Source organism: Euleptes europaea, chromosome 5 (assembly GCF_029931775.1).
Source record: "Euleptes europaea isolate rEulEur1 chromosome 5, rEulEur1.hap1, whole genome shotgun sequence".
Lineage (NCBI taxonomy): Eukaryota > Metazoa > Chordata > Lepidosauria > Squamata > Sphaerodactylidae > Euleptes > Euleptes europaea.
Window position 1 is genome coordinate 96,735,355 of NC_079316.1, and position 21,145 is coordinate 96,756,499.

Here is a 21,145-nt window from a genome sequence, read left to right on the forward strand (position 1 = left end):
AGAGGCACGTCCGGAGATGGCTCAGAGTGTCTGCCACATAGAGCAACTCGCTTTTGAGCTCTGTTGTCCCCAGCTGGGCCCAAGAGATTCAGGCAGGTCAGCATCCTTCTGAGCTAGAGATCTGCCAGGACCCATGAAGGGCCAGACCAAATGATTCTGCGGGCCTTATACGGCCCCTGGGCCTGACGTTCCCCACCCCTGGTTTATGGGGTGGTTTGCCAGTGCCTTCCCCAGTCATCTTCCCTTTACCCCCGGCAAGTCTTATCTGTACACACACTTTATACACAAACACATATACATACTGTATCTAATGAACTTAGTCTTCTTAAAAGTTATATAAAACATTGTAATTTTATCATATAAAGTATACATCATATGTTAGCTGGTTGCTACATTTGATTGATCTGTTGAGATGCTGCTTTTCTTGCTATATTGGAACAACTCGTATTGTGACTGAGGCATGCAATTATCCTTGTCGACCTGTACTGAACAATGTTATGAAAATAAAGATTTAAAACACAAACACACAATCTATGGTACTTTATTCCCCTTAGCTGTTCAGAGCACACGCAGTGGGTTTTACAATTTTATATGTTTATCCTCAAATGCACGGACAGTTGCTATGGGTGAGTCTTATAAATAAATAAGATAAAATAAATTCAAGGACAGCAGGAAGAAAAATAAGTGGCATATTTCCCCTCACAGAATATATTTTTAAACAATACCATGATTCCACAAAACCTCCCCCCAAAGGATCCATATTAAAAAGGCTTATGAATTTCAAAAAAAAAAATTCAGTGTGAAAATGCTGTAAGGGTTGCCCTCAGCTGCAGTATTTATCCCCCTGGCGATACGGCTATAAATCTTTATTTTCACAGCACAGGTAAACAGTTACAGAAATTACATTTCTCTGATTACAAGCGTGACCAAGTGTGTATAAAGAAGACATGCTTTTGAAACACCTTCAAATGCATACTCCGGAGGCACTTTGGTTAATCTGGAAAAAGCTGTCCAGTCGAGCTGGCAAGTTCTATGGTCTCAGCTCAGTTGGGTCGGGCAAAGGCCCTGCGCTTGCTGCTATTCTGTGGAGCCAAATGCAGTCTTATCTATAAAGGTAAAGGTCCCTTGTGCAAGCACCGGGTCATTCCTGACCCATGGGGTGATGTCGCATCCCGACGTTTACTAGGCAGACTTTGTTTACAGCAGGGGTGGGGAACCTTTTTTCTGCCAAGGGCCATTTGGATATTTATAACATCATTCGTGGGCCCTACAAAATTATCAGCTTCAAAATTTGGTCAAACATTTAGCCAAGAGGCATGTCCGGAGATGGCTCAGAGTGTCTGCCACATAGAGCAGACACTGCGTCCTTTTGAGTGGGCAGCGCGTTGGAGTCATTCGCTAGAACTGCACCCCACAGCTGCTGCTCTCTAACCATTATAAAATGTCCAGCAAAGGTTGCAGTCCCCAAACAACACATGGGCGCATCCTGCTGCCAAAACAACTGGGACTCTTGTGAAACAAAACGCTTCAAAACAGCAAACAGCATATTCTCTGAACTCTGCTGGGTTCTCTTGAGTATAAGAGATGTTTCTGACAATACTCCAGGCAGAGTCACCACACTAAATAAAGCTTCTTACGTGAGTGGTCTACATGTATGCACACAATACAGAGGCCTCTATGACACCAAAAGAACACACACACACACACACTGCAACTTGGAAGCACTGGCATGTCAGATTTATAATATTTAGGAAAAGTTCAATGAAAATTTAGTGATTCTAATTTTCTGGTCTACTTTCAGGTAACTCCTAGAGTTGAGAACAATCAATAATACAGTAAGAGGCAAGGTTCCTTAGATGTTTCTACCACTCGCCAAAGAAGCTATCTACTTTATAGTTTTAATATAATCAATTGAAAAGTATCATCATCATCATTTTTTATTACAGTCAAAGACCAGCTTGCACAAAAAGAAACATCATAAGCAATTAAAAACAAATGTCCGAAATCCGCCCAACAAAACGTAAATTTAGTTACATCAACTCTTGGTAAAATAGTATGTTTAACATAAAAAGTCATTATAACAGCTTCTTCTGCCTTATAGCGCATGCCCTGGCACAGAATTTCGCAACCTGATAGGAAATATCTTTAACAGAATCATCTAATAATAAAGTAGTATAGCTAACTCTGTCTCTATCTGGGAAGCTAGACAAAATTGGATCAATGAGCGTTTTACGTATGTCTTGATAAAATGGGCAGTGTAATAGAACATGTTCAACTGTTTCCACCATTCCAGATTGACATGGACAGAGGCGGAATTCGTAAGGGAGACGGGCATATCTCCTATTGAAAAGTAGCTTGCATCTTCTGCCAGATGTACAACAGCAGTGGACACTTCAAAGAAGCCCTCTGGCAACTGATGACAGTTGTCATCAGGGGCGTTCAGTTTAGTTGGATCACATCTACATAGGGTTGCCAGCAGCCAGGTGTGGCATAGAGATCTCCCGGAATTACCCCTCATCTCCAGACTACAAAGATCAGTTCCCCTGTAGACAACCCTGCCCTCCACCTCCAAATCTGCAAGAATTTCCCAACCCAGCGCTGACAACCCTTCTTCTATAGAGTGATTATTTGGAAGGCTTGCATCCAAACCCATGCCCCCAGGGGAAGTGGTGGGCCAAAATGAAAAAGAAAACCAAAAATGTCATCTTCATAACAGTTCAGAGCCAATGAATGACCTTTGAAGGCCAGTCATTTGACATCTCAACAAATGTGTCTTGAAGAAGAAGAGTTGGTTTTTATATGCCGACTTTCTCTGCCACTTAAGGGAGAATCAAACCGGCTTACAATCACCTACCCTTCCCCTCCCCACAACAGGCACCCTGTGAGGTGGGGGGGGGGGCTCAGAGAGCATGACTAGCCCAAGACTAATGCCAATAAAGGCTTTGTATTCGACTAGCCCAAGTTCACCCAGGTGGCTTTGAGTGTAGGAGTGGGGAAACAAATCCAGTTCACCAGATTAGCCTCTACCACTCATGTGGAGGAGTGGAGAATCAAACCCAGTTCTCCAGATCAGACTCCACTGCACCAAACCACCGCTCTTATCCACTACACCATGCTGGCTTTTAGCATTTCAAATACAAACCGCTCTGTTATTTTAGAAAGATTTATACGTTATATTACTGCTTCTCACTTTGAAAAAGAATCATAAAATCAATTTAAAAAACAAAATGTTTTTGAACTTACAAGTGGAAAAAGGAAAAAAGACTTACCAAACTCATCACATATGCTTTCGTTTTCAGTAAGAGTCGGGTGTTCAAACGTATCTCGACAGTAAAGGATTTGTGGGTTTCTGCTGATTACGGCGATGCCCCCTAGGGCTAATACGAACTGGTCTGTTAGGATAGCGGCTGGTTTGTCTTGAATGCGTTTCAGCATGGAACGGTAGCGACAATATTGAGGATAGCTGAGGATCAGCACGTTCGAATCTTCATTATCCTCACCTGCAAGAAAAGTATTGAAACAGCTTATTTCGGATTCTCCTGCCTCTTCTGAAGCTCTGCTCTTTGTGACCCTTTCCAGGGGTGAGAAGGGGGCAACAGAGACAGGACATTTTCAGTGGTGGCACCTCACCTTTTGAATGCCCTCCCCTTTAAGACTGTCTTATCTTTCTAGGCACCAGGTCAAAATATTTCCTTTTACCCAGGCTTTTAACTGGGAGGACATCTTTTTTTAAAAGGTAAAGATAGTCCCTGTTACCCTTCGCTCCAAGTTTGGCCAAATGTCGCTCAAAGCTAGGGCATGGTTGGCAGCCTTTAAGATACAACTTAAGCTGAGCTTTAGCACTGAGGGGCTCCTAGCTTCTCTGAAGCACGACCCTTTTAAATCCTCATGGCAAAAAATCTTAGAAGAGAAATTGTCGTTGTTGGGCTTCTCGCAGGATATGTTATTAGATCTTGGGAAAACTGAAGCTTTCACCAAAATTAAAAAGCGCATTAAAGAGCTTGATTATAACAGCACTACTTTTCGTGCTCAGTGCATTTGTTCATCTCAGTTCTTCGGAATACCACCACCATGTGGTTTGCCTGCTTATACTTATTATTTGACAACGCCTCGTCTTTCTAGAGCAGTGGTTCCCAACCTTTTTTTGACCAGGGACCACTAGGACTTTTTTGTTCGGTGCAGGGACCCCAAGGTTCAAAATAAAAATTCTGAGAATTTGAAAATAAACTTTAACCATAACTGTTAGTTAAACATTAAACTTAGAATAATATTTGAATATATATATTTTATAATAGAGAACTTTTAATTGAAAATATTAATTTATTATGGGTTTATAACTTTGTTTCGCGGACCTTAATTTAGTTCTCGTGGACCCCTGAGGGTCCACGGACCCCTGGTTGGGAACCAGTGTTCTAGAGCCTTCTGTTTAGCTAGACTGAATGCTAACCCCTCTATGGTTAGGCAGGGTAGAATTTTGAATATACCATACCCAGACAGGACCTGTCCTTGCTCTTCTGGCTCTATTGATTCATTAGCTCATGCCCTCTTGGAATGCCGCTTTTATGAGGAAGTTCGATCACATTATATCTCTCCCCTTTTATCTCTCCCCAATGCCTCTGTGTCTGACATAATGCCTTGTTTTACTAAGTGACAGGGATCCCAAGGCTACATTGTCAGTGGCAAGATTTATTTCAGTCCTTACCTCCCTCAAACATTAGATATACGCTGCTCAAGATCAATGGATCAAGGAGCTTCTAAGGGATAAAGGAAGGAAAGGAAAGATAGTCCCTATGCAAGCACGGAGTCATTACTGACCCACGGGGTGACATCACATCACAATATTTACTAGGCAGACTAGGTTTACAGGGTAGTTTGCCATTGCTTTCCCCAATCATCTACCTTTACCCCCAGCAAGCTGGGCACTCATTTTACCGACCTCGGAAGGATGGAAGGCTGAGTCAACCTTGAGTCGACTTCTGTTGGGATCGAACTTGGGTCATGAGCAGAGCTTTCATTAAAGTACTGCATCTTACCACTTTGCACCATGGGGCTCCTCTCATCTTTTTTTAGGAGTATAATTTTAGCTGCTCAGTGTTTGCTTTATACTGTTTTAAACCCTGACTTATTTGGTTTTGTTGTATTGTTTTAGTTGTGAGTCACCTGGAGAGGGTCCTTGGAGAGGTGACAAATACATTTTCTAAATAAATAAATAAGACTGGGAGGCTTGAGTTCAAATCCCCATCAGGACAAGAATATCACTAGATGACCTTGGGCCTCTCACTCTCTTACACTAATCTACCACTTAGAGCTGCTCTGGATTAAATGGAGGAAGGCCAACCCAAAAATGTGACAGAAAATATGTTAGGGAACCAACCCTAACCCTTTTGCATTCTGGGGGGGGGGGGAAATCAGATGGAGAATAGGGAGCTCTGCTCTCTCTTCATTCTTAATATTCCATTCTCTTCTCCCCTTCCTCCACTCCCTCAGCCTCCCCCAAACTTAAAACTGTATGTTGATGATAGATCCGTACAGACTACTTATGTCATGGACTACACCAGTACAACCCATTGGAGATATCTATCAATACACACACGTATCCTGATGCAGTACTTTGCTGTGGACCAGTTTGCTGGTCATGAGTAAGAGCAGCCTTACAATGGTTACCACCAGTTACCTCATATGGATCAGTATAGCCAGGTCTGGGGCATGCAAAGCATTTATTGTGAAGAATTCTGAGCGACACAGTGCAAAAATCTAATCCACTGCACAAAACCCACAGAAGGCCACTGATTATTTCTAAAAGAAAACATGTTTCTAGTCCATATGATAATAGATTTCAAAAATCTGAAACAGTGCTTCTGCCAAAATGTCACATGAAAAAGTCAACGTGTGTGTGAGGGATTCCAGTAGTCAGTGCTTGGATCAACATGGTTACCTGATTCCTCACCCCCCCATGCCCCATTTTTTCTTACCCTGCTCTTACAGACTGAAATTGAAAGGCATGCACATTGAATACATTTGTATAACATATTCTGCATTTCAGAAACTGTTCAGAAGTTGTTGCATTTGGGGATTTCTGGTTTAGAATAAGCAGTTTAGCATTATTTATCAGCTACGACGGCAACACAATCTCCCCAAATAGCTCATATAAAAGTTTTCACAACTTTTGTGGCAATTGTTAATTAATTGATCAGGTTCACTAAATATTCCCAGTACAACTCAGTTTCAATGTCAAACTGCAGCTTTTCTAATCTTTACAGCATTATTCATGCTGTCATTTAACGATCCACTTCGGGTTTTAACTGACCTCTTTTCAAAATCATCCAGCCTGCACGCTGCCTTTGAGAAGATAATGGGCAAAGACTAAATAAGCCAGCAGCCTGTTACTTGGCAAAATAAGTACACAGCATAACACACTATCAAATCAATTCATAGAGGGGAAGACAGGGATGCAGATTCAAAACCTGCTGATGCAGGAAGAACAATAACTGAAACATCCTCTTTCATTTTGGCAAGTATGTGCTTTGTTCCCTATAAGGGTAAGTGCTGAGCCACCTTTCTAAGCATAGCTCACCTAGGAAGGGCAGCAATAATTTAACTCAGTGAGGGAGTCTCACCATTATTCCTAACCCAGTAAAACACTCAGTTCATAGGTTTTGCATTCCCCACTGTTCTGGGGCAACTGCTCTAAGGCCAGTTTCCTTGCATCGAAAGCGGTGTGTGTGTGTGCTTGGGTTTGTTGGGATTTTTTTCGCAATGGTTTACAAATGTACATGATTTGAGTGTGTGCCCGCAACTCCTCCCTTTCCTTCCTCCCCTCCTATAATGTCCCCTATAAAAATGTGGAATGTAATTTCTTCTTCCTAGCAGCTGAAGAAGTGAGCTCTGACTCACAAAAGCTCATGCTGGAATAAATCTTGTTAGTCTTTAAGGAGCTGGAGGACTTTTATTACAGAGCAAACACCTAGAGAGACTTAGCTATTCCCATTCACTGGCTACATTCAATGGCTGCCTCTTTGTTTCCTCCTGCACATGTGCGCGTGTACACACATGCACACACAATGGCACCAAGCATCAGAAGGGATCCACCCTAGAGAGACAGGCCTAGGTTCCACTGTGGTAAACGTATGTTCAACTCAAGGTTGGGAAATACCTGGGGATTTGGGGGGTGGAGCCTGGGGAGGGCAGGGTTTGGGGAGGGGCCTCATCAGGGTATAATGGCATACAGTCCACCCTCCAAAGCAGCCATTTTATCCAAGGGAACTGATCTTGCTCATCTGGATATCAATTATAATAGAGGACATCTCCAGGGGTCTCCTGAAGGTTGGCAACCCTATGTTCAACCCAGATTCTGGAATACCATCACAGTGACAACTGAGTTATTCCTTCACTTGACACAGCACCTGCAACTGCTCCCATGACAATATGAACCTTCCAGTATCTGTGTATAAGATTCATCTGCATTTAGATAGTTATGATCTTTTCGCTTCAACAATCAAATTAACCTGATTATGAGCTCAGTATCTATAATAGCAGAGGAATGATGCCAAGCCACAAATAGAGGGCCTATCACATTTCTACAAACTTCTCACATCGAAACTGGCACCCTCAAATAAGAGCAATCTAATATTAGCCCTAAAGAGGAACCATGAGTGTTGAGAGGAAATAGGCTTTTGGCTTCAATGAATTTTTGCCATATGTTTTCAGACTTTCAGTTTTCAAACTATGTCGATCAGGGTCAGAAGGAATTTTTTTTTTTAAGGGGGCTCTCAGGCTTCTAACAGAATACTTACACTACACAAAAGTGCCTTGGGAGCTGTGCATAGTCATGTGTTCTCTACCAAGCCATATGACTGGGCTGGCAAGTTTTCATCCATTCATCGGCGTGATTCAAGGAACACGTCAGAGGAATATAATTCTGTATGGTTCTAACGCTGCGCTCCAAAGAGCCATGTGCTGAAACTGACATGATGCGTTGCTACTTGCAAGAATGCCATTTTTAGACTGGTTCTCTCCCAAAGGAATCCCTTTCTTAAGCAGTGTGCCCTTTATCCACCCACAGAGCAAGCTGCAAAAATCCAAAACAACTCTTTGTTCTGCAAGTACAGGTTATCCAGCTTGGCAAACAGCATCAGTGAAAGGAAAGTGAAGCTTGTTGTTTGGAGGGTGCAGGATCTGATGAGAAGAATTTAATCCAATATTTATCCACTTAAGCCTATGAGGCAGCAGAACGGCAGCCACAGCACACTTTCATACGCCACAGGATGTCCCAAGGAGTCAGGAGCGGGAAGTATATTTGTTCTTACCCTTTTTCTAAGGAACACAAATTAGTATTTTCACCTCACAACTACAGGTGAATTAGGCTGAAAGAGAAAGGGGCCTGACTAAGGTCACCCACTGAGTTCCACACCTAAGCCAGAATTTGAGCCTGGGTTCCCAAATTCAAAACTATAGAGGTCGTAGCTCAATGGCAGAGGACATGCTTTGCATGATAGAGGTCTCTAACAATGCAAATTCAGCTACTCATCTGGAATTATCTGTGTTAGTCTGTAGCAGCAGCACAGAACAGGAGTCCAGTGGCCCCTTGAAGACTGGCAATATTTATCCTAGCGTAAGCTTTCAGAAGTCAGAACTCACTTTCTCAGGTACACAGTCAATGAAGTGAGCTTTGACTCATGAAAGCTTATGCTGGAATTAATCACAGAATCATAGAGTTGGAAGGGACCACCAGGGTCATCTAGTCCAACCCCCTGCACAATGCAGGAAATTCACAACTGCCTCCCCTCCACATCCCCAGTGACCCTTACTCCATGCCCAGAAGATGAGGGGGGGACCCTCCAGGATCTCTGGCCAATCTGGCCCTGAGGAAAATTGCTTCCTGACCCTAAAGTGGCGATCAGCACGACCCTGGCCATGCAAGAAAGGGTACCCAAGGTTAAATTCCCATGCATAAAAGACCTTAGACTGTTTTGCACAGAAACCAGCTTCAAACTGCTTTTTAAGATACTCTGGTATCAGCGGCTTCCCGGGGCTTCGTGGAGGGAATGGCTGAAGGCTGGCTGGAGGAGGAGTGGGAGGAGGAAACACGAGAATGGGGGTGTGGGGGGAGTGGGTAGAGAAACCCGTGCTGTGGCTTATGCTCAGTAATGGTGACGATTTGACCTGGGTTGAACTTGGAGAAGAACTAAGAATTGGGTTAAAAATGTATCAGGAAGACCCAGCGAGAGTGCAGGGTGGACGCGAGGTCAACTCTACGGGACAGAAAACTAATGCATAACTCCAAGGAACAACCAAGTCAGTCTGGGGCCGAATGTGAGTCAAAGTACACATGCATAAAAGACCTAAAATGATTATGATAAAACAAAGACCCAGAAGACTGACAAAGGGAACTTTGACTCTCAAAAGCTTATACCTGAAAATCTTGTTGGTCTCTAAGGTGCTCCTGGACTGGAATCTACCTGTGCAACTGCAGACCAACACGGCTACCCTCTGAAACTATCTTGGTAAAACAATAACATTGCAGTATGAAAAAAAATTCCCACGGCTTCAAAATCTGTAGAAATGTTTCATCTCTAGTACCACCTGAACCATGTGAATATAAGGTAGCTGTTTCTATTGCTAACATTTAGAGTAGGCCCCTACAACAGTGCTGTGCCCCTAATGTTCTGCCCCAGATGCCAAGGTGCAGCTGGTGGGTTTTCTTTAAGAAATTTCTACAGCAGAGCGATATATCATACTTTCAAACAGACATTGGTATATACAGTCTCGAGTTGAGACCACACTTTCCTTGTGTGCCAGGATGTGGTCAACTTTTGTAACAAGGTGCATAGAAATGTCTCAGATGAGCCTTTATATCAAACCACTAGTTTCCAGTAAAGCACATGATGAAGTGACTGCATAAATTTTTCTGTGCTGCTATGTGGCATTTTAATGACATTTTAAAGCAACCCAACTGCTAAAATTAAAAAAACAAAAAAAAACAAGGCACTGTTTCCAAGGCTGATGTTCTACTTCTTTTTGTTATTTTTGCTTCTTAAACAGCTTTTAAGTACACACATACATACAAACTCTGAATGCCAAGCCACAAGTGTATCCAATAAGCACTTTGTAAGGTGTCCCACCCCCTTTCTTTATTCACAAAAGGTCCAACAGATCAATCTGAGGAGGCACAAAGAATGGGTAAACTGAACAATTTGTTTAAGCAAGAGCAAACAAAAGATTCTTGGAACAAAGATTTTTTTCTCAGCCACACCTATGTGAGAAAAGAAACCAAAGTCCTACCCACCTAAAAACATAATCTAAGGGGGGGATATTCAAGAAAACCTAGCAAATGTCACTTAAGTGTCATTATGTATCTTGGTGAACTCTGTAAAGATGACTCAATCGTAAATAATTTTCATCTGGCATAAACTGAAATGCAAACCATGACTGTCACTCTTCCATTAAGGTGTGTGTGTGTGTGTGTGTGTGTGTGTGTGTGTGTGTGTGTGTAAATACTGCATTAAGTTCTTGCGGAAGAAAAGATGCCCAATAATATTTCAGCTTCTACCACATCGACTGCATGCCATAAAGGACAATACTGACACAGCACAATACTTGGAACAGTTCAACTGAAACATCCCCTAATCCCATGCTTATAAAGTAATTCCTTGATTGAATAACCTCTTCCAAAGTCAATTTTTCATTCATGTGTGTGAGTGCATATATCTGTGTGTATCTATCTGTGCATATGTGTGTGTGCGTATTTCTACAGAACAAGCATGAACAGAGACTACATAGAATATTGATTAATTAACATGGTTTTCTTCCAGGGTAGGAACACAAGAGTTTAAAATGTGGGGATTCCTGTGGAGAGTTTGCATTCCTCAGATTGTCTCAGTAAGGAGATGGGATGCATCGGACAATAAAACAGACCACCTGAATGAATATGGCTATTTTAAACATACAAACTGACACCAACAAAACTACTTCAGGCATGTCTGGGGTGTGTGTGACATTTTTCTTGGAGCACCAGACCCTTGTGTCATATCACAATCTACTTCTGGAAACCCACTCCACGACTAACATAGTTTGCTACGAGGAACTGCTTTTTGAGAAACAGCAGTCCAAAGCCTCCTTAGGCATGCACAACTAGTTGAGCGAGTCTTTGGATCCTGGGCATATATTTCCCTTTAGCTGTAGAACTTTTCTTTCCCTTAAGGTGAAGATCAAATGGTGACCTTGGGCACGATCTTCTTCTTCTAGCAGGGCTGGCATCAGCATGCCTAGGGTAGGGCAGCAGAGTGGAAATCTCCCTCCCCCAAAAGCCCTCCCTTTTGCAGCCGTCACTAGTGCTGAGAGAGAGCGTCTGCTCAGGTGGCCTCTGCCACCATGCTCACACAGCCTCCATGTCTCTCACTGCCTCAGGAATGCCCGGAAAGGTGGGAACAGGTGGCTTTGTATTTGCTCAAGGATGGGTGCAAAGCAGGCCCCGTTCTCCCCTTAGAAGCCATCTTTGGGCAACCTAAAAACAATCTGCAGCTTTTTGTTGCAGGCCTCTACATGTTATTCCTATTCCTACGGGTGTACACTTCATTCTAATTTTGGGTCTTCTTTTTAAAAGGCATGGTTTTCAATATGCCAGTTGGGGGACTATGGTTTCATCACTGTAATTTATTTTTGGACATAGGGTTCAGAAATATTGGCACCTGAAGATCATGACCATTAAAAATCCAACCCAAAATTAAAACAACTTTTGGTGTATTCCACCTAGGGTTGCCAACCTCCAGTACTATATTATGTTCTCACTGCTGCAAATGTGTATGAAAATTATTTTTTGAACATTATTTACATGATTGTGTGAAACTATAACACAATATATTAAGCAATTAATTGTTATTTGAGTTCATGGTGTTATTTCTCCATATATTAACATTGTTTTTTGCCATAGTGACCGCATAGGGTTGAATAACCTCCAGATAATAGCAGAAGATCTCCTGCTATTACAACTGATCTCCAGCCGATAAGAGATCAGTTCACCTGGAGAAAATGGCCGCTTTGGCAATTGGACTCTATGGCATTGAAGTCCCTCCCCTCCCCAAACCCCGCCCTCCTCAGGCTCCACCCCAAAATCTCCCACTGATGGCAAAGAGGGACTTGGCAACCCTACACCCCCACTCCCAGAGGAAGAGGTGGATGGTGAAGGAGAGGGGGAAGGGGAGGACGCAGGCCCAGCTCTCAGTTGTTCCACACTATATTGATCCCTTCACATTTTAAAGGGCCATAATTTCCGATGGGAAGGCCTTGACTCCAAATTCAGTAGGCCTGGTCTACCTTATTGAAAACAACAGCCCTTTAAAATTTAAATGGACTATATGTAGCCAAACAGCGATGGTGGGAGGACACTGATGATAGACTTGGCCTCAGAGGATAGGAAATAAAAGCCCGATTGGTGGTGGAAAGGGCTGTGAAGTCATAGACAGCTGATGGCCATCCCAGCGCGGTTTAAAGGCAAGATTAAAAGGAGATACAAACAGAGGTACAAACTTTGCCTGCCTCTGTGTAGCAACCCTGGACTTCCTTGGTGGTCATTCATCTAAGTAGGGCTGACCCTGCATAGCTTCCGAGATCTGATGAGATAATGCTAGCCTGGGACAGGTTTCCAATCACACGTACCGAAGCTAGAAAATACAGGCATTGCCCCCCATGCACATAAAATGATGACTGCGCATATTAACAGCATCATGCATAGCATGCTCTCCCAGTAGGAGCACCAAAGTTGTAATGACTGTAAAAGGACTAAAAGTATTGGTGCCCTTCAAACAATGCAGTGCAATTCATGAAAAGGAAAATGGGGTGGAGGAACCCTAGAAATTCCTCATCCACCCTTTTGTAGATTAAAAGCTCATTCCAGACAGAATGAGGAAATACATAATGCCGCTTGTTCTTTATTTGTGTTCAGAATCATCACACTATAATGATTGTTGCTAACCACCACAATCCACTCCTAACATCAGGAAGCTTCCTCCCCTTAACCAAAGCAAAACAAAACAAAAATCTTCACACCAGGATTTTACAGAGCTTGATGTCAAAAATATTCATGTTCCTTCCTGCACCTAATTACCCCAACTGCAAAATTCTGCCAAGTATTCTGCCCTTTAGTTCTTTTAATCGTATTAGTGCAAATGCATTCCAATGCCAATGGAAACAGACATGTAAAGATCTTTTTCTGTGTTCTTTTTTGCTTAACAGATTCCAAAAATGTATCATAACTATTTTGGAAACACCAGTTCCAACCAGAAAAGAAATTGAGGTGAAATATTTCTTTGACTATTTCTTTCACACATACTTATTGACTATTAATTATGTTATAGAAAAAGACCTGTATTTATTTGCATCCATATTGCACTTACAGTATTTAATAAAAACGCACATTATTCTTCTAAAGCTTGTGTATGTCTCCTACCTCCCTTGTTTGTATATAAGCTGAAAATTCTGCCATTTTGGCAATTTCCCAGATTTTGCAGAGTCAGGAGCTACAGGGTAACACCATTTCATCAAGATGAATATTTTGGAGGCAAAATATTAATTAAATCTGCTCTTAGTAAATAGCATCCAGCTTGGACCCCATTTAAATGGAAACTGCTCTCCTGCTCAATAGAAGCCAAAAGTATAGAGCTTGGAGAAAGGAATTCTAGTGTAATAAAGTGTCAGGAGGTACCCTATTACAACAGAATTCCTTTCTCCAAGTTCAATATTTTTTCCTGGCGCTCCTAGCAACCGAGGGGATGGGGGGAAGGCACAGCACCCACTTGATACACCTGGCAGTGTCCCAACCTTTGAAGATATTGATAATTATATTGACGTTTCCAAGTCACTGGTATTCTGCTGCGACACAGAATTTTGTTTTCCAATTAGGCATTTCCTATTTTCTGTCCATTCATTTTCAAAACTGATTTTCCCCCAAACTTGGGGGGGTGGGTGTTGGTGGATGGGGAGGACTCAGCAGAACAATACTATCAAGATAAGAATACTTACATCTGTTTGTTTCATTACCAACATTGTAATGTGAAGCAAGAAAAAAAGGGGGGGAATGGTGAATATAATTTCTCGGAAGGTAATTTTCCTTTCAGCCTAAGTACTCTTATTCATCACACAGTTACTCAATGATTTCCTGTTCTAATTACAAGATATTATACAGAAAGGAGTTTGTAAAAAAGGGGGAGGATCTGGACAAGCACATAAGTCTAAAAAACCCAGATTGGCTCTCAGTGTTTTAAGATTTCAAACTGGCACATCAACTTTATCAGTCCTCCAGCCCTGGTTTTGCGTGATGTACCCTACTACATATCTAAATTTCTCCCAAGGCAGTTAAGTTAGCACAAATGTGTACATCAAAGGGGAAATACACTTGCAGTTAAATTGCTGAATAAAAAGATCGGTTATTTTCCCACCCACCCCCCTTTTACTCGTTGAAGTTGTTAAGTTGGAAGCAAGCCAAGACGAGTGGAAAATATTAAAAAGCAAAAACAGAGAATTAAAAAGAAAGGAAAGGGAGTGGGGGAAAGTGGAAGACAGAAAGAGGAAGGGGGAAAGGAGGCTGCCAAAAAAGTTTATGCCACAAACATTTTCATGAAAAAAAAAACCCTACTGTGACATAAATTGCACGTCAGTATTGCATTGTTGTGGTTATTTTGAGAAACGGCTTGAACTGTAAGTCAGCTGGTGAAGCCCCACCCTTCATGATTTTGTAATTTTCTGTTCAGCAATCAAATGAAATAGGCCATAAACACATGGCAGAGAGCGTTTAGCAAAAACAAAGATGTTTTAACATAATATAGAAAAAAATCATCCCGGTCTGGTTCCCTTAAGGGATGGCGCAAAGCCTTTAAATACTTGAGTAACAATTTAAAAAGTAGGTACCTTGGTCCCTAGCAAAAAACAACAACAAGAACCAAAGCTGTGTAATACATTTTATTAGGAACAGCCAAATATAACACAACACATTGTACAAGATGTTGAGTTCTCCTGAATTTTTCATTAAACTGGATGCTGCGAGGGGCGGGGCCCTGAAAGATCTAACCCTTTAAACATTCAGCTTGATGAAGAGTTCTGGAGAACTGGAATGCTTGCACAATGTTGTTTTGGTTGTCCGTAATAAAAGGTATTACATGGCTTTCATTTCTGGACAAAAGTAATATTTAGCATTATTAAAATGCAATCAATGTTCAAACTACTTCACAGGTTATCATCTTGTAATCTCTTCCAACGACCCTTCTAACGACCCTTTGGCTTGCCTAAGGCCACCTAGTTAGATCATTAGGTCAGAAGCAAGAGCTGAACTGGATACCTCCCAGATCACAGATCATTCTCTTAGCCTCCACATTGCCCCAGCATTAAGGATGCCAGCCACACTCCCAGAGCACTGAGAGTGTGTGGAGACTTCTAAGAACAGGAAATGCCACCATGACGCTCTAGGAATCTCAAAAATCTGTATGGTAAAACTCTGCCAGGAGGTTCCTTGCCATAACCTGGCAAGTGATAAACCTAACCAGTTTTCCAGATTCATAATTTGTTTTACTAATGTTTCTTATTAGCTATGAGAACAAAGCACTGGGCTACTGAAACTAATGTACTACCACGGCGGATGTGCAAAACCTTAGAGCCCCCTTCATCAAATCTACCATTTATTGAAGAAGAACATAAGAACATAAGAAAGGCCCTGCTGGATCAGACCAAGGCCCATCAAGTCCAGCAGTCTGTTCACACAGTGGCCAACCAGGTGCCTCTAGGAAGCCCCAAACAAGACGACGGCAGCAGCACCATCCTGCCTGTGCTCCACCGCACCCAAAATAATAGGCATGCTCCTATGATACTATAGAGAATAGGTATGCAGCATGACTAGTATCCATTCTAACTAACAGCCATGTATACCCCTCTCCTCCATGAATATGTCCACTCCCCTCTTAAAGCCCTCCAAGCTGGCAGCCATCACCACTTGCTGGGGCAGGGAGTTCCACAATTTAACTATGCGTTGTGTGAAAAAATACTTCCTTTTATCTGTTTTGAATCTCTCACCCTCCAGCTTTAGCAGATGACCCCGTGTTCTAGTATTATGGGAGAGGGAGAAAGATGTCTCCCTGTCCACTCTCTCCAAACCATGCATAATTTTATAGACCTCTATCATGTCTCCCCTCAGCCGCCTTCTTTCCAAGCTAAACAGCCCTAAGCGTCTTAACCGCTCCCCGTAGGACAGTTGCTCTAGTCCCCTAATCGTTTTGGTTGCTCTTTTCTGCACCTTCTCAAGCTCTGTAATATCCTTTTTTAGGTGTGGTGACCAGAGCTATACACAGTATTCCAAGTGTGGTCTCACCATAGATTTGTACAAGGGCAGTATGGTATCAGCAGTTTTATTCTCTATTCCTCGTCTAATTATGACCAGCATTGAATTTTCCTTTTTTACAGCAACCGCACACTGGGTTGACATCTTCATTGAGCTATCCACTACCACCCCAAGATCCCTTTCTTGGTCTGTTATCAATGTTTATGGAAAGTTATTTCAATGATAAAACTGAGGTATAAAGATTTGGCTAATAATACCTCTGATAGATTTATACAGAAATGGTCAGTGTTCATTACGTATCTGAACAATAAAGTTCAGGATGAGGTTGAATTTTATGAATTTTGGGGTCAGATATAATTTGTTGAAACCAGTGGCTGTTTTGGGATATGCAAAATTGATATTTTGTAGCTAGATAGTATATTACCATGATATATCTATTTTTGTAAATAGATGTGTATAATAAAAAGTGAACTAATTAAAAAAAACATAGAGAATCCTGCACAAGATGCTTAAGGTAAAGGTCCCCTGTGCAAACACCGGGTCATTCCTGACCCATGGGGTGATGTCACATCCCGACGTTTACTAGGCAGACTTTGTTTTACGGGGTGGTTTGCCAGTACCTTCCCCAGTCATCTCCCCTTCGCCCCCAGCAAGCTGGGTACACATTTCACCGACCTCGGATGGAAGGCTGAGTCAACCTTGAGCCGGTTACCTGAAACCAACTTCCGTTGGGATCGAACTCAGGTCGTGAGCAGAGCTTTTGACTGCAATACTGCAGCTTACCACTCTGCGCCATGGGGCTTGCCTTGTGATAAATCCTTTTTTGGCTCTGCTGCCAGCAAAAAGGAGAAACAAAAATTCTGGAGGAAGGCTGGAGCCAGCAAACGTTATGGCAGAGTGGGGATTTTAGTCCTGGCCTCCCAGATTCTACTCACAACTTTAACCACACCAAGTTGACCTCCGCACTATGCTGTTGATGCGTGTGTCGAATGATATGGTGCCCAGTTTGGAATGTCTCCTTTCCCATACTTTATGTTAACTGATAGAACGGTGATAAAGGTGGAGGTATGAAAACTCTCCCTAACTCTACACCCCTCCCATTTTTAACATCTAGTTTCTGAAAGAATATGACTTTTCCTTCTCTCCCCCTGTTCATGTTCAGGCTCTTCTCATTTGTTTTCCTCAAAGACATTTGATAAACTATGACAATAATGTTAAATGTCCACTGACTGCACCTAGCTTGAAACCACAATTTGAAACTGGGTGTAAGCTAATTTTCCCACTCCAGTTAAACTGATGCAATTAGGGTCAGCAGTCATCTCATTGCCCCAGCCCACCTCCTGAAGGAGGAGGGAGGCAAGTGGCTAGCAACTCCATTGCCACCAGGCTCTACACCCACCCAGTTCATGAGGTGGCGAGGGTCCAGACCCATGCGCACTCAGGCTGAGGTTGCTCAGGGTGCACCTGGGCCATGGTGGCTTTGGGTGTGCCTGCGCCAACCCTCCTCCCCCACCCCCGCTACAACCCAGGCACACACACAGCCACTGTGGCCCAGGTGCACTCTGAGCAGCAGCACCCTGAGGGCGCATGGCCTTGAGAAGTAGGCTTACCAGGTCCCTCCTCTGCTCCGGCGGGAGGCTATCAGGCTGTGGCTGCAATTGCGCGCACGTGCGCGCCGACGAGCGTGTGCAGCACTTCCGGTTTGCAACCGGAAGTGCCGACGAGCGAGGGCTCCTCGTGAGGTGGCCCCTCGTGAGGTGGCACATGTTTGCCCGCCGACCCTCAGGTGGTCAGCGGGCAGAGGGGCGAATTGCCGGGGGTTTGCCCGCCACCACCAGGCACCTGGCAACCCTATTGGGAAGGCAAGCAGCCTGGGGCAGGGCTGGGGAAGGCAGGCTGGCGAATCAGCTGTGGCTCGGGTGTCCACGGACTCAGGCAGGCCAGGCACTGCTGCTGCCTCCTCCCCACCAGCTGAATGGGGGCATACCCTGGCAGTTGTGGAGGAATAGCTGCTTGCCATTCCTTCTTCCCTCCTTTGAAGGGTGATGGAAGGTGAGCAGAGTGGGGGAAAGCAGGCTGTGTGAGCAGGCCCAAGCAGCCATTGCCACCAGTGGTCATGCCTTGCACTCAGGAGGCAGCGCTGGGGCCGGGTGTACCACGTGGGGCTACCACTTGCCAGCAGCAAGCCTCTTTTGGCACCCCTGGTGCCCCCTCCCATTGGCACCTGAGGCAATAGTCTAGATCTGCCTAATGGGCAGCCCAGCTCTGGGTTAGGTATAGAGAATGTGACTGGCACAAGCTTACCCAGTGAATTTCATATGGGCAATGAGGTGACTGCTAACCATGGTTGCATTGGTTTAGTTGGAGTGGGGGTTGTAGTGGGGTGGGGGAACCTGGCTCATAGATGGCCTAGAGCTCCCAAAGCCCTTGGGCCAGCTCTGGCTTAACCTACCCCAAAGGGTTATTGTGATGATAAAATAGAGGGGTGTGTGTGAGAGAGAAAGATGTTATCAGCTGCTTTGGGGGCCCATTAGAGAGAAAAGTGGGGTATAAACATCTCAATAAATAAATAAATAAATAAATACATGTGCATGTTAAGTGCCATCAAATAGTTTCCAACTTATGGTGACCCTAAGAATCAATGTCCTCCAAAAAGTCCTATTGTTAGCAGCCTTGATCAGGTCTTGTAAACTGAGGGCCGAGGCTTCCTTTATAGAGTCAATCCATCTCATATTTCCTGCTGTCTTCGAGTTTTCCTACTCCTAGCATTATTGTCTTTTCCAGTGACTCTTGTCTTCTAATAACGTGACCAAAAGTATGATAGCCTCATACAATGCACATGAGAAAGGGGCAGGAATACCAAGGCAGGAGAGCCTGGGTAACGGTTCTCAATTCTTTACCCATGGTTAAAGATCAGGAAGTATTAGAAGAAGAAAAGAAAAAGAAGAAGAGTTGGTTTTTATATGCCAACTTTCTCTGCCACTTAAGGGAGAATCAAACTGGCTTACAATCACCTTCCCTTCCCCTCCCCACAACAGACACCCTGTGAGGTAGGTGAGGCTGAGAGAGCTCTAAGAGAGCTGTGACTAGCCCAAGGTCACCCAACTGGCTTCATGTATAAGAGTGAGGAAACCAACCCAGTTCACCAGATTAGCATCTGCCGCTCATGTGGAGGAGTGGGGAATCAAACCCGTTTCTCCAGATTAGAGTCCAAACCACTCCAAACCACCGCTTTTAACTACTACACCACGCTTTGCTTTATTCTGAGAGTAAAAAATAAAGTTTTACCACATTAGAAAAACCCAAGGGGGAATACCTTCCTCTCCGGAAAGTATTCCAAAACCAAAATTGTGACCTATATGCTAAAATATATTATAAACAAGGCTGTATGCATTCTTAATTTCCATAAACACTGAGGCCATTTATGCAGGGTCAATTTTGATGCTCACTCAAAGCTCTTTTTTTAAATGCAACCTTTAAAATGCCTATTCACGGTCCCGATGCAAAAGGAGACCCTTGTAAAAAGGAGACCCTTCCAAAAGGAGACCCCCCCACACACTTTGTTCCTTTGTTTACACAGCCATTGGCAATGGTTGTTTGCATAACTAAGCCACGTTTGTGATTTTTCATGGTACCTTCAGTAAATGCTTCGGTGCAGGGGAGGAGCAAATACAAAAGGTCGCGTTAAAGGGGCTCTTAGGAAATGCGAAACAGGTATGCGCCGGCTTCGCAGTCACTTCCTAAATGACGGTTCAGCGTGAAAAACTCAAAAAAAAAATATGCTGGGCACTTCCGCCTGGAACATGCTGCTCATTACCAAGCATAAATGGCCTGAGAAAAACATGCAGAATCTAGAACTGCCAATATTCCACTTTTCGTTGTTAAAGAAAAGGTTTCTAGTCTGTAAGGCTACAAAGATCAGTTTTAAAGTGGGTGGGGAATGGTCAATAAACACTCCAAAGCCAGAGGGGCTCCACAGGATTTCCAGCAGCTGGTGTGGCATGGGTAACTTCAAGAACACTGTAGATAAACTGCCCTTCCCCATGACTAGAAGAAGCAGAATAAATTTATGCAAACTGAAGAAATACATGTAAAAGACTGAACTTGCATTTATACAGGTATTTTTTTTAAATCAGTTTTTCCTGGTGCAGAATTTGAGTTAATCTGATGCTGCAGTTTGATAAAAAAGAAAGAAAGAAAAGAAAAGCACAGAGTGCACACAGCTTGGGTATAACAATGCCAGTAAATGCGAGACAAGCTGGTGAGTATTCCTGTTTACCAACATCCAATGAGAACAGATCTAGCAGGAAACAATACCCTCCTTTCCTGAACATTACAGTAAAAATCTTGGGTAACTGGGACACCAGCCAAAACAAGATTATATCACCATACAAATGAACTGGAGCTACTATTATCTGAACCTCTTCATTACATGGATTCAATATGAGTCACCCTTTGCAGCTCTTTGTCCATAATTTTTTTTGTAAAGGTACTCCTGCGAATCCAAAATCTTCATTATCTGGACATTCAAGATGCTCTTTAGCTGTGCAGATAAATATGACATTTAAGAAAAATTGACAAGTGGGAGGAAGGTGCAAATGCAAAGTCCTCCTCAGGTGTCATCTAGCTACCGTATATCAAATCTTCTGGTCTGTGGGCTTCTTGCCAGCTGAGGGCCTTCACCTGTTGGTAGCTGTAACACACACACCCAACCCATGGAGGGAGCTTTGCTGAAGACTCCTGTTCCTTCCTTTTCATTTCCATCTCAATTTGCTCAAGAAATGCTAACTTGGCCTGCCTCAGCCAGCTAACTAATTACCGCAC

General features: G+C 43.2%; 1 protein-coding gene across 2 annotated transcripts in view; it reads right to left on the bottom strand.

Annotated features, from left to right (window-relative positions):
- ARID5B (AT-rich interaction domain 5B) overlaps nucleotides 1–21,145 on the bottom strand; it is a 237,803-nt gene that overhangs the window by 130,392 nt on the left and 86,266 nt on the right. For both annotated transcript variants that reach the window (XM_056850125.1, XM_056850124.1), the window contains exon 4: nucleotides 3,270–3,500. In XM_056850125.1, the coding sequence (XP_056706103.1) occupies nucleotides 3,270–3,500 (231 nt within the window). The remainder of the gene's footprint in view (nucleotides 1–3,269; nucleotides 3,501–21,145) is intronic.